Source organism: Neopelma chrysocephalum, unplaced genomic scaffold (assembly GCF_003984885.1).
Source record: "Neopelma chrysocephalum unplaced genomic scaffold, ASM398488v2 Primary Assembly neopelma1_64, whole genome shotgun sequence".
NCBI classification, from domain to species: Eukaryota; Metazoa; Chordata; class Aves; order Passeriformes; family Pipridae; genus Neopelma; species Neopelma chrysocephalum.
Window position 1 is genome coordinate 627,590 of NW_020897721.1, and position 15,154 is coordinate 642,743.

The 15,154-nt window shown below is 35.3% G+C and overlaps 1 protein-coding gene across 1 annotated transcript in view; it reads left to right on the top strand.

The window, feature by feature from the left end:
* FAF1 (Fas associated factor 1) overlaps positions 1-15,154 on the top strand; it is a 157,059-nt gene that overhangs the window by 71,698 nt on the left and 70,207 nt on the right. Inside the window, exon 8 of the mRNA XM_027683114.1 lies at positions 9,698-9,784. Within this exon, the coding sequence (XP_027538915.1) occupies positions 9,698-9,784 (87 nt within the window). The remainder of the gene's footprint in view (positions 1-9,697; positions 9,785-15,154) is intronic.

The window sequence follows — 15,154 nt, forward strand, 5'->3', positions numbered from 1 at the left end:
GAGCCTGACTGTGTCCACAATAGTCACTGTACTATAACTTAAGACAACTAATTCCTTAGAAAGGAAATGACACAGCCAATACCAGATACAAGAAAGTGTATTGCTGAAGAGCAATTTTTGTCACTGATTTCTGACAAAGGAAGTGAAACAGATTGTAAGACAGGAGCTGCAAAATTGCACTGATTTATGCAGTAGTCTGAGTATATGCACAAGTGATGAGGACAAGGTGGGACCAAGCCTGTGTAACTGCCATGCACGTTTTTTCTTTCTTCCCAGCCTCAGTTCATATTTTACCATTACCCAGTAGTGACAGTAACTTTTGATAAGTCTGACAGATGTTAGGATGGACAGAATGTGTATTTAATAGTTTAAATTGTGTTTTCATACCAGTTTTAAATAGCTTGGAGCAAAGTCTCAGTCATGTACTTAACTTACTGATCATGAAGTGTCAAGGTACGTTTTCCTCCAAGTAACTGCTTTAACCTCTGAGATAATTTATTAGGACTATGCATTAAATCTGCTAAGTATGGAATCCATATGAAAAGACTTGTCCCTTATGATGATCTTTCATCGGATTAACCCAGACACAAACTGTTATCCTGGTGCAGTCCTCTGTTGCACTTAGGAGACCAGCTGTTTGAACTAGTGGTTTTCCTATGCCTTTCTTTAGCTCCAGAGATCATAGAACTGATCTTAATTTCGCTTTTCTAATTTGATGTTTTCCATATCTGTCTTACTCCCAGAGATACCTTAATTCAGATTACATATTGTTTTATCTGTCTAGCTTCAGCTCTGTCCAGCCCTGGGCTGCAGCAGAGTCCAAAATAACCCTCTGGACTTCACAGAATTTTTCTGTCATGCTTTGTGAAGCACTCTGAAATCTTCTGGAAGGTGGTAACTAAAAGTAACATTTTCTGTAGTGAAACTAAGATCTCATTCTTCCTGCCAGATGCAGGATCTTGCTTGAGTGCAGTCCTCCAGAGTTTGTCCCGTTATGTCTAAAGGGTCCTAAAATGTTAATTTTTAATGGAAGCAAAATAGCAGATATTTGGCAATTTATCAACATTTCAGGACGTAAAATCAACTGGAATTGGGACCTTGGGAGTAAAAATATTAGAAACTGTATTTACCCTTCATATTGCAGCTGAATGTTTTATCAAAAGAGTAGTTGCCTGTTGACAGTGATCTGGTAGTAGATGAGTGAGTAGCAGTTGCATGTTGCCTTTCATAATGTGCAGAGAGATCAGTAAAAAGTTTCCACAGAGCAGTGTTTTGTCATTTAGGCTACTAATAAGTATATTTTCTCAGATGACCATTCCTAGTGAATGGAAAAACAAACTAGGACTTCCAAATGTATCTTTTCTGTGTCAATGCACTGTATGTAGAACAAGCAAACAAGTGAACTTCAGGTATTATCATTGGTTTTATTTTGTTAGTAGAAGTCTTTAAGGCATTTTCAAATAAATTCGTAAAATTGTTTTGGCAGTAAGTCTTTGTTGTTTGATCTCTTTTAACCCTAATCACATCTTCCTTTCAATCTCTAATGTCACAGCCAGCTCACACTCTTAATTCTTTCATACTCCATTTCAACCTCATGCTTGTGTGCTGCTAAAATGATTTTTTTCCTGTGGGTTGTTTTTTTTTCTTTTCTCAAATACTCGTGTCTCTTGCCTCAATTTCTTAAGAATGTGTTTTCCCTTCTTCTTCTATAGGAATTTGTTTCTTCTTTTAACCTTCTATTAAAAAATTCAAAGGGTCATGCAGTTTTAAGTTCAGAGGGGATTATCACAATTAGGTCTCCTAGGCACTACAAGCAATGAATAATAATAATTATGTGGGCTGAACCTTTGTGCAGTGCAGGCCATATAGCAGCAACCAGTAACTTCTGCATCAAGTTCAGAAGATTGTAACTTGCATTTAGCAATAATGCTGTTCTAGAAGGATAGCTAATTTTAGGGATTTAAAAGTGGAGATCAACAAAGAGATTTCTTTATTTCACAGATTTAAAATATACATGTATGCTGTCAGAAAACGGAGGCATTGAGAATAAAACCAGTATTTTAAAGACAAGCAGTTGTATGTAGAATTTGAATATAGCGAAGAATATAGTGAATATACACAACATTTGCCACATGCTGTGGCCCAGGAAAAGGCTGATCCAAAGCAGTGGCAAAAAGTAGTATCTGGTAGTTTGAAGAGAGCTCAGATTAATTCTCAAACCTTGTCTGGACAGGAGGCTGAGCTTGGGAAAATATATTGCTAAATATTTGAGGGAACATGTCATGTTTGGAACATCTCATGTGCTTGGAACATCCATCTTTTCAGATTATATTGTAGGTATGTAAGTGTATATATATATATATATATATATATATATATAATGCATGAGGCAATCAGAAGTTCACATGTCAGAAGATTCAGCAGAGTTTAGTTGTAGCCTTGCTTTTATTTTCTGTTTCAAAATTTGCAAGTTTCAAGCACAAAAATATGCTAGTATTACCCAATGATCCATTTTATTGTGGGTTGTAGTGTTAAGATATGCACTTGGCACAGATCCATTAAAAAAGGTCAAATGACATCCAAGAAGGGTTTGTTTAAAATAGGAGATCCAACGAATGAAGTAGAGGATAATGAAGTATGAATAATTGTGAAATCTATGAAAGTAATTTATTCACAATGTTATTTCTGTTGCTAAAAGGAAACTGCCAAAGGCTTCTTCACAAGCATTTACAAAATGTAATGAATCTTAAGTGTCATTACATTTAATGAATTTTTAAATAACCTGGTGATTCCCAAACTGGATGAGCTTCTGATAAAAACTTCTAGTTGAGAAAAATTTCTTAATTATTTGATTAAGTGTTACAGCTCAGAAATATAGTTGCTCAATGAGGCTGTAAAGTGAGTAGGGAGTGTCTTGGAAGGTGTGTGTCAGCTGTAGAACAAGAGGACAGAACACAGCCGAACAACTTAGGAAAAAGCAGTTTATTTTCTCTTAATTTATGACATTTAAAGTTTGCCAGTAGTGTTTCACATAAGTAATTCAGACTAGCTGTAGTCCTCAAGAATTTACAGAAGCAAAATTAAAGTAATGGGGGTTGTTTTTTGGATTTTGTTTGATGACTCACTGTGATGGGTGTAAATCTCAGGGAATGAGGCTGTAAGTGTTTAGCTGGGAAGTAAAGAATCCATATGCCTTTTTGGAAGTGGTGCTGCTTCCTTATATTTAGTACCTAATTATCCTAAAAGAGCTGGTTTTTATTAAAGTGTTATGGTGAATCATCTCTCTATTAGAGTTATTGTCTGCTTACGGATTCTTTCTCCTGAAAGTTTTCCTTCCTCCACCATTAAAAAATACATAACAGCATAGTAATACATTAACTTTCCATTTACTTATCCAGCCACTTAATCTTTCAAAGTAGTTCCCTGTTTCTCCTTGCCTCATCTCTCAAATTGAACATAGTGTTTATATTAAAGTATTTATTTAATCCTGAGATACATGAAGTTCTTACTCCACCTTTGCAACCATGAGAGGCAAAATTTGTGTACTTGAATCTCTTTTCTAGATATTGAAATGAAAGAGTTGGAAACAGAAAAAAAAATGTATTTACTGGTTTTTCTCAGTGTTTAATATCTAGTCTTGGTTTGAATTCTTATCAGCAGTGTCACAAAAAATCGCACATTTCTTGCCAGGCCTGAGTTAATTTGAAGGATTTCATAAAGGTTTGTAATGAAGATGTTGGCACAAGATTTACTGAGTGCTACAGTACAATACAACCCATTTTTAGCAGTAGTTTAAACTGGGTTTATTTGGGTATGAACACTTTCCCGTACACACTAAAGTGAGAGTTGAATATGTTAGTGGCGTTTGTGTACATAAAATGTGTTTAGTTGCATGAAAATGGTACACAAAAACTTAGTAGAAAATTTTCTATTTTTTTTTTCTCTGTGTGTTGTAACTCACTGATGAATTCTGCTTTGTATGTGGCTGATGCACAATGGACATTCAGGTTCTCTTAGCGCCATTTAGGAAGGTTTGAAATTGCATATTGTTTTTAATTTGAAAATGAAACAGTCCTATTTAGAGGGAAGAGAATTACTACTTGCAGGAAGTATATACATTTTGGTGCTTTTATTTGTTTCAGTTTTACTTGTCATAATAGAAAAAGCAAGTAATGTATTTCGGACACTGAATTAAAATGTATTATCTTAGAATTTATTCTGCATTAAACAAGAAACAAGGTTTCAAAGCTTTAGTCTACTTAAGGAGAAAACTTAATAAATAAAGACCAGATTATTTTCAGAGGTATGAAAAGCAAGAATAGTAATTTAGAGGAAGAGCTATGAAATAAAACTAATTAGAGAATATATTGTAAAGCACACAATTGAGTTCCTGTGCATTTCATAAAGGTGCTGAATCACAATTGCCTTTTGGCTGGTAGACTTGGGCAGGTGAGATTTTCTTTTGCATTCAGTATATAGATTTTAAATATTTACATTAGAAGTGTATTTTTTTCCTTTAGATTACAACAGAGTGAATTGAGTAATGTGTAAGTGTAAATAGCATAGAGAGTCTTCCTTAGAGAGTTTCGGTGGTATAAAATTTGTGAGAGGCAGATGCTGCTATTTAAAAATAGCCCAATTATGACATCTTAATTCACTAATTGAAAGCATTCCATAGTTTAAGCTTCAGTCAGCTACTAGAAGGAGAGGCAGGTTATCATTTATGTCTTTAGAATTACATTATTATTTCTAAAGTAAAGCCTACGCTAAAATGAAAATTTGATTATTAAAATAACCTTCATTTTTTTAATCTTTTTAATGTAGTTTTTAATATTATGTATTGGAAATACAAGAATGCAAACAAAATTGTGAGTGGAGCAGATTTATACCATACCCCTTAAAGGAGTCTTGGGTAAAGTACTCTGACAGTTCTGGTTTGGATGCTAATGTCAGTGGTGGTTCACACAGTACGTTACATTATATATAGAGTATATCCCACCTGTGGGTTGTTAGTTAAAATTAATGCACATCTCACTTTTTAAAGTTAAGAAATTCAGGGTTTTTTTGATTTCTTGCTGTCCTTTTCCTGATAAAATGCAAAATACGTTTTCTCTACAGTGAGAAAATTTTAAGTATGGATCACTTTGGTTTGTTATTTTCTCTCCTGACATCTTCAGTTTGTGTCTGTGCTTTTCTATTACTATGGACCAAGTCTATTGCAATAAGTTGTGGCAGAGATGCTGATTCAGAAAATCTTTCTCTATAGTTTTACGTCTCTGTATTTATAATAATGCTTGGTGGTCCATAGTTAACTGAAATTACCCTTTAATCTGACCTATCTTTTTGTTCATGGCTATTGATAACATCGCTATCCTTTCAGATTCACCATTTTATCACCTTTGACACTTCTCTGTGCTTAAAAACTTGGTAGATTCTGTCCCTGCTTCCCATGTATTCCTGCCAGATTCCCAATGCTCTTTGCTGTCTGTCGGTGGAATTTTGCCTGGCAGAGATGTTAAAAGCTTTCCTCTATAACCTTGTGGCCTATCACTTTAGCTGGGTTTGCCTCCTTTCTTTCCATCTTTCTTCACCAAAATGCTCTGCTTACTTTGCACTTCTTTCTGTCCTTGCCCCGTCTGTATCGTTGCTGTCTCCTGAAAATTTTGGTTACTTGTCTTGGCCTCTTCTCTGTTACAATGTCAAAGTCAAGATTCTCGCTGCACTATCAGTGCCCTGCGAAACCTTGGTCTGTCTGCATCTGTTCTCATTTCCCTGCGTCCCCCAACTCACATTCCACATTCCTCACAGTCCTCTGACTTTATTGCTCCTTTTGTCTGCCTTTCATGCACTCATTTTTGCACTGTCTTTCATGCTGCCTATGTGCCTGGAACAGTCTTTAGCATCTCAGCCAATTTACAGCTTTGCATAAATTATATTTAATAATAAGACTAACAAAAGTTCATTATCTACATTATTTCAATTAACTTTGTACCTGCATAAGCAGAAAACAGCCTGAGGGAAAGTACTGTTAAACTGTGTTGTGATTTTTTGTGATTCAAAGATACAGATTCAGACATGGCAGTTCTTTGATGATTCAGCATAAATTTAATTTTTAAAAATGATTTACTAAGTGTTAGATTTTTTTTTTTGACAATAGATTTCAGATTTTCCTAATTCAGAGGTAAGAAAATAACTGCTTATTCTTGCTGAGTAAAATCACCAGTGTGATTTCATTACATTACCAGTGTGTCTTCATCCCATTACCTGGTAGAGAGTTTTTGCCCTGTGATGCATTTTGCTTCATTTTATCCTTACTAATATGAATGTGGAAGGACTTTAAATGTTGTATTAACTTCATATCTACAAATAAAGTGTATCTTTTGTGTTTAACCTTGCTTTTAAAGCAACCTACTCATCTGCTTAAAGGAACCAGTGAAAGATAAGAAAGTAACGCTGCCTGTGTCTGGGAAGTTTTCTGTGTGTTGGCTACTTTGACATACGAGTTTTCTTCAAATATTAAACCTTGTTTAATATTTTAACTCCCTTCAACACCAGTGAAACCTCATATGGTTTTTCAGCATCATTGTATAGCTGCAAGGCAGGGCATTCTGCAGGAATTATACTTTTCCAAGTAAAACTTAATCTGAAATACATGGGGGTATTTTTTTGGTTTAAATGGTTGTATCGATACTGTTCACAGCTGAGTTGTGAAACCAAATAGATGTGCCTTTAATTTGTTTTTAAGTGATCTCATATATTCTGGAGATGATAATCTAAAGGGTGGCTGCCATAGTAATGTGCCAGTCACCATGGCATCTGAACATTATGAAAAGAAATTCTGGGCTGCACAAAGACAATGCCACCAATTTGTATTTCAAGCTGATCAAAGGTGGGGGACCAAAAAGTTTGCCAATAAATGTAGCTCAGTGGATGGCACTTCAACTTAGAGTTTGCTTTACATGAATTCAGAAAGATTTTCATCCTCCTGTTGCCTCCTATTGAATTTATAAGTAAAAGCCTTAACACAGACTTTGTCCATTTACTATGCTAACTTTTTTTTTGGTTGCATGAAGAGTGTGGCTGTAGATTTTTATTTCATTGGCCCAGTAAAGGAGCAGTTTATGGTTTTGCTTTATATGAATCTTTAGAACTTTTTCCTTCTTGTGGAATTTTGACTTGAAGCTGAAATTAAGTCAGTTAATGAAGAGAAGGGGTTTTCTGTACTCCACTGGTAAATATTCTAATCTCTGAAACATTTTACAATCTGCTTTCGTAATAGTGTTCTAATTATCAAACAAACCTAAAATTAAATAGTTATTTAAAAGCAAGTTTATTTTATCTTAAATAATTGATTGTGGCTTGTTGTTTGAAAGAGGACCGCTTTGGCGTGAACTCCAAATCCAGTTATGATCTTAACTCCAGCAGTTTGTTTAATCAAACATTACTCTAATCAGTCTTACATGGTCCTCTACCCAGCCAGGCCTGTCTATAACAACTGGTTTATTCTGCGACGAGTTGCTCAACAGATGTCATTCTGGTAGAATAATGCAGCAGAATACTTGTGCATTGGCTAAAATTACTTCAACTTTGATCACTTTTGTCCAGCACATCAGTCTGGCATTGTGCTTTATACCAACATAACACTTTACCCCGAGCATGCCTTTCAAGCTTAGAATAGCAGAGGAATGTTATTGAATTCAGTGCAGTTACAGATGAGTTAATGAAAGAAGGGAAATACTGTTTTTTTCATAATGCCTTTCTGTTGTACTTTGGAATTAAAAGGGAATTTGAGGAATGTGACTTCCGAGTTATTTATTTTTACTTCTGAAGGCTTTTTGAAAACAGTATTATGCAGTCCCATTGATCCCGTGTTTCTGTAAATAAGTTGCACTTGTTATTTAAAAATAGCTCCTTTTAGAGTTTTATATTGTGAAAATAATATTACTAAGACTTTCTGATGGGTAACTGGACAATAAATATCTCACAGGGACAGTTTATCCTGGTTTTTAATGCAAGAAAACTAAAGCTGCAAAAACCATATGCTTGTGATCACAGATCAGGATTGCTACATTTTGAAGGGCTGTTGTGGGGTCAGTACAGAGTAACATCTCTACCTTGATACTAAACTGTCAAGGATACTAAGAGGAAGGACTAAAAAGAAGTCCACTTTTAAATTCTTTTTTTGTTTAAATATAGATGTAATATTTTTTTTAATTGAAGCATAGCTACCAGCTCAGTCTCCCTGTGAAAACTGCTGAACAAAACCAATATTAACATAAGGGGTATCATGTTATCAATTTACCAGTTTTAGAAAAAACTGAGAGAGATCTCAAGGATTCTAAAACATACAATGAATGTAAAGCTGAGCTGAAATTCCAACCCAAATATATGTTATGATACTGAAATGTCCAGGTAAGGAACCCACATGGTCTAAATTTCATCCTTTGATGAGATACAGACTCAAGAGTTGGAAGTATTGTATCTTACTCTTGGATGATAAACTGAAGCACTTCTTTTCCACTTATTTGTGCAGAATATTTATGTTAATAAAGCTTTAAGTTGAGAGTATTGAAATTATTATCTGCATAGTCTATGTATTAGATCTATCCAGAAATGTGAGACAGTTCTTCACAGTTTTTACTAAGGGGCACTTTATTAGTATGAAATAGTTCTGCTAAAAGTAGTGAGAATAAGCAGCAGTAATTGAATGGAAGATCTGAAAATACAGTAAGAGCAGTGTACTTTGTGTTTGATCTTGATATGTTCTCAGTTCTATGTATTTATTGGCAAACTTGCAGCTGTGCCACTGAAGAGTCTTTTGAAGAATGTTGCCCAAATCAACATTTGTGAGCGAGGGTATGTGTGGAAATCCCTGCCTTGTCCCTCACTCTCCTGAGGATCTTTACAGTGATTAGAACAATTATTTCACCACTTAATATCTGCACAAGCATTCTTCATCCATCTATTGGTGTGCAAAATTTGAAAGAAAGGGTCCATGCAGCATTTCTCTCTAAAAACAATCCAGATAAAGTTTTGGTGCTATTTCATTATGCAAACACATTGGTAGATAAATATGTACTGCCAGATGTTTCACATACGTCCTGTACTAAAAATAAATGACAAATTTCGAGGGAACATATGTACATTCCATATGTTTATATTACCTTACTGCGGAGTCAAACCTCAACTGTGCTTCAGTGCTGAAGCTATGGCAAGTACTGATTAATAGGCAGGATCAAATGATATCAGATGTTTTTGTTTTATTGTATTATCTTCCTGAGAATGATAGTTTAGAATCATCTTTCATTAATTTTTTGAATATGAAACCTTTATCTGTATGGGTTATGTTAGTATTTACCATTTTTACAAATTTCAGCTTACTTCCTGATTTTTTGTGAACTACTTTTCTGTTCAGAAAAAGTTATTAACTCGAGGTAAGTGCACTAGACTGCAAGCAGGGTGCTAGCTCATATCTTTTTCTGCTGACAGCTATAACATAGTTTTTTCAATTGCTTTTGGCAGTGTTGTGTGTAAACCTGTGAACCAGATTTGAACCTTAGAGTGTTGAAGGAACCAGTTTTACAATAATTAGAAAAAATAAAAATAAAAAAGTTGGGGTGTGTTGAAAACAATGCAGTTTGCCTGTATTGCTTTTGCTACAGCAAATTCTGATTTTTATTTTTTTTTTTTTAACCAGGTAAAGCGGAATGTGTATGACCTGACTAGTATCCCTGTCCGTCACCAGCTGTGGGAAGGCTGGCCGCCTTCTGCCACAGATGACTCAGTGAGTACCTTTGGTTCTCATTTCATTTCTCCCTGCAAATAGCTGATTTTACTTGGATTTTTGATGGGAGTCACTCAGTAGCTTTTACTCTTACATGCAGTAACTTAACATTACACACACTTCAGAGCTTTGTCTTGAAACATACGAATACTGAAGATTTGGATTGCTGAAATACATGGAAATTATTCATGTGTATCAGATTTGGTGCATGTTTTAGACAAGGAGACGTGTTCTAGACTGAAGCAAAGCTGCAAAGAATTTTGGAAGTTGAAGAAGTCTATTGTAGTGATGGAACTTCAGGGAAAAAGTCCTTGGTTTTATGTGTGCTTTGCATGCACATCTAGATATTTTACCAAGATAGTTCACCATATGTATGCTTGATCCTGTGCCTGGCTTCAAAGCAGGAGGTGTTCCTGCTGAAATCAGTGGAGAGTTGGTGACAGAATCTGCTGGCTGTGAATTGCCTACAAAGTCATGAAGTTGTGGGACTTACCTGCAGAATTCCATTAAATACTGCACTTGGTTCCTTGCATGGTTGTCCCTACAGCATATTTTACAGCACATCTTTCAGTTTTGCTCAGATAAGTTTCTTACAGTGGTATGTTACCAATGCCAGCCTAGTGAGGTCTACCTTTATTTAGAAAAAAACAAAATAAATAAATCCACTAAAAAAATGCCTAAGAGGCTGAAATTGTTATGTAGTTATGTCGTATGTCAATTTTGTGACCTGAGAAAAATGTATAAAAATGAAGTTTTTATATTTTTATAAAATCATTCATGTAAACTATAGGTTGAACCTGAGTGTTCTACGAAGTGAAAATGCAGTTGGGGATTGCTTTCTCTAAATTTTGGCACTATCTTTGATGCATTACTTTCATGTTTATTTCTACTCTCTTTTTGTAAAGGAGAATTGCTGTTTGAGTATGGCCGCTGTGTTTTTTGCTCTGGGTAAAGGATTTAAGCCAATTAAAAAAAACCAAACAACCAAAGACTGTCTAGATTTCTAATATACTTGTAAAACATATCTGTGGTAGTGTTTGCAGAAACAGAAGTTGAGAAAGGTGGGTAAATCTCTGTCCCTGTATTCAAGAGCTGATCTGAGCTGATGGATGCAATATCTGAAATAACAACATGGTGTCATGTGGTAATTACGGTCTTTGAAATATGGATCCATTTTAACATTTTATTAGTTTACATTAGCCCAAAAAAGAATTGGAAACTCAACACTTTTAATCTGTTTTCCCACAGCTGTTCAGTTTTCACGTGTTTTTTTCCCCCCCTTTTCTTTTGAATAGGATACCTCACGTGTGTAAAACTCATAAATCTGTTTTAAGTCTGTTTTTACAAGTGACATTGTTGCAGGTGAATCTTTCCCCTTTTCATCTTTAATGAAATTGGTGAATGTTGAGTCATCTGCTCTGAAGCAGAGGAGTCCTCAAAGCTCACTGCAAGTCTGGTGGAGCTGGAACTTGTCAGCTGTGTAAACAGATTTGAATGTGTTGCCAACAAAAATATAATTAATTTCTCTCTAAAATTAGAGGCCACAGCTTACTATTTATAAAGATTTAATGTTCGCAACGCCTATCTGGGGTTCTGTGATCTGAACATTTTTTCCTTTGCAAATTAGAAATATTCAGTAATAATTACTTAGTAATTAGTGATGATCTCTTGAGTTCAGTGGCAAATTTTTAAAATCAGTTTTTCCGTCATGAGTTTTTAATTTGCTGTATTGTAGTATAGTGCCCCATTGCAATTAAGGAGTTAAAGAAAGACTTGATTAAAATACTTTTTTCATTTGCATGTTATGCAGCATAAGAAATACTTTGTAATACCACGGGAGGTTTTTTCAGTGCAGTTCTCGTTAACCTTTGGCTTAGCAAACAGGACAACTAAATAGACTTGGCATAATTGGATTCCTGTATCATCTTGAGTCTCTTATGAACCTGACAGACTACAGTCTTCTGACATTATCAGGAAGTTTAGTGGAGTCAATAGTAATTTAAAACATTGTTGCTTCATCTCCCTTTAGAGTTAAGGTATGTTCTCTGCTTGTACTATCTAATGGAATATGGGATACTGTATGAATTGTCAATAACTCTTTCAGATCCTTTGCACACTTTCACCAGGGAAATGGGTATCAAAACCTCCACATGCAGGAGAATGTTTTCATGCTGTGACAGTTTGATTGTGGGAAACAAGGCGTATATAGGCCGTGGAAATCTTGTTTCACCGTTTGGCAAGGACATGTTTTTAGCTTTTATTGTGCCCGAATAATTTTAACGCCACAAATTATATCTGTTCTGCTTATTAAAGTGCAAACAAAGTAAATGTATGAGTTTTAAATCATTATTTTTTTAATGAGTTTGCATAAGTAAAACTTTAATACAGCCAAAGGCTTGATTTATCTATTTTTGTGTTTATATCATCAACTGATACAGTGAAGTCTTGAAGATTATCCTAGAAAATTAAAAATAATTAATTTGATTTAAATCGAATTCATTCACAATTCGTTCTCAATTTTTATTTTGGATTTTGTAACAACCTTAACATTGCAGAGCTTGTAAAAGGAGAACCATGCCAGAATAATATACTAAAATTTTTGAAGTGTATTCCACTTCTTTTTGCTGTATTGGCTGAACTTGTAGACTTTCACTGGTAATTACCACTGTCGTCAAGTGGAATGAACAACTTTCAAATATGTGTGCATTGAAAGAAAAATCTGGGATCAGTCATAGGTGGTGTTTTAGTTACAGTTTTTACATGGAAACATTGGGATTTTATTTACATAAGTACAGATGAGTTTTTGGATATTAGCCTTACTCAGGTATTTTTGAGGTAAAACCTTTTTTACCCATGAGGTCGCTGTTTTTATTTCAGTAGAATGAGTTGTTTTGGTAGCACAGAACGATGCCCAATACAAGAAGAAGGAGAGAGGTTGCTTTTGTGCTGCTTTTGTTCTTGGTATTTAGGCTAAAGATTTTTTCTTAATTGGCTCATTGTTTTAAAGTTTGGCGCAGCAATGAGAAATTCTGCTTCTTCGTAAGTAACGACAGCGAGCATGTCAAAATGGAATATATTCCTGCATGAAAAAGATGTAAAAGTTTTAGGATGAGGTTTGAGGGTGGGAAGGGGGAGAGAGACAAAGCCAGAAGATGAAGCACAGTATTGTAACTGTGCCCTTGCACACAGAACCTGTACAGAGGAACATCCACCCTCCCGCCTGCTGCCAGTAGCACTTTGTTCCCAAAACCGTACGGTTGGTCAAGACCTTGTATCCTCATTTCAGGAGAAGTAACTCTACTTCTTCATAGTATAGATAAGCCATTGGGTATTTGTTCAGGCTGAAGTAAGTCTATACTGACAAGGTACTCAGCTATTCTGCTCAACAGTCACATTTCAGGTGGGACACGTATGTTGCCACTGACATGTTGAGGTTCTGCATCATCTCTTGTGAGTGTGACCACCTTCCATTCTGTGATGGCTGCAGCAGATGTGGTTGATGTTCCTTAGCTGAATTTATTAGAGAATTCTGGGCTATAATCAAAAATCTCAAATGCTTGTATATGATCTAATTAGCACTGCTGTTATATTTAGCCATTTCATTGCTAAGTACTAAGCACAATGTCTGCACAGATAAAAATTAAGAATGCTGATAAATAATGTTCTGGTACAAGGAGAAACCATTTATGACACTTCTTGGCTGATCTCCAGATTTTTGAAGAGGTTGGGTATTAAGCATCTGAGTAATTAGTATTTGGGAGTATATATTTCTTTCCCTTTCCAGGTCTTACAGTTCTGAACAGAAAGTTCATTACCACATGCTGTCATTGTGATATGAAAACAAGTTGTGAGGTTTACATATGCTGGCTGTTTAATTGTAATGGATGCCATGTCTGCATTTACTGCATCATTTGGAATCTTCCCTGTGGAATTGATATGACTAAAGAAAGTACCTACTAATCAGAAGCGTAAAATTGGCTATATTTAAATTAAAATACATACCTCACTTGAAAATACTCAACTATTTTTTTCTGTGTGAGAATATCATAATTATAATTTGGATTGTCTGTACTGTTAATTACTTTGTGTGTTACTTTCCTTTTGTGGTTCTCATCAGTGACTTGCAATACAGTAGTAGAGTGAATCTGGCAGTATCCTTTTATTGTAGATACATAGAGAAATACTTGAAGTCTGTTTTGTTGTATGGGTTCAGAAGTATGGTAAAGTTTCAATTTAACATTTCTGCTATAATCCCAAATTAGTAACGAAAGTGAAGTTTTCAGACAATTCATGGTAATTATGAAGCAGCAAATTACTCATCATTAAGAAATATAAAAGTAACTAAGTAATTTAATAAACAGTTACTAAATATGTTTGTTTTAGATAACATTCTGACTTTGACTTATGGCTTGCTTGGATTTTTTTTGTGCATGAAAGTATGATGAATTACCATGTTCTTTCTCCAGAAAAACCAAAGAGGTTACAGTTGTTCCTTCACAATTTTTTTAAACCCTCAGTGCTTCTGTTTGATGTAAGGATAGTGGGATGGCAGTAGCTGTGATCTCCGAAGTCTGGGAGAATTAAGATCACCTCTCCTAGTGCCCATGAAAGGGGTTCTAGCTTTTGTAACTTATTTCATGCATGAATTTAAAGGTCGATAAAATCATAGAATTTTAAGGCTGTTCTCATATTTCTGAAAGAGAAGAGCAGGGAGATTAATTTGGACATACACAGATGTATTGGGAGTAGGTGAAGCAAATAAGAGTCTGTTTTATGACTGTTCTGATGGGCCATTTTATTGTCACTGATTAAATAGAAATTTCATCTTTGAGAGCAGGTGCTTCTCTTAACCTGTTACCTTTTTGGGAAGGAAGAGGCTTCAAAGAAGTGTGGAAGGAAGTCCAATTGACTTTACCATGTCTTATCTGATGTTTTCATAACGACAGCATTGCTGGTTTTGGTAAGGCAAAAGTAGAGAGCACCCAAAAGTACAGAGCCTTTCTTTAGAAGACCAGGTCCACATGGAGCTTTTTTACAGTGTCATGGAGGGCTTAAGGAAAATCTCCATAACAATATACCAAATAAAAGGCAAATAGCATATCCAAGCTCATGTGCTGGACTCCTATCCAGACCAGTGCTTTCACTTTCTAGTCAGTGTGTGTGTCAAACACAGAGTGTAATTGAAAGGTTTTCTCCTTAGGTGTTTAGAGCTTTCATGCTGGTTTCAGCATATCCCAGGTTTGTTTGCTGTCCTCTGTTAGCCAGTGATGATGTCTTGTGTCCTACAGGGAAGACTTTGTAGTTGTTACTGCTTTTAGAGAATATTGTCTCTGGCTTTTTCTGAGATCCCAGTTGCTTTTTGTAATGAAG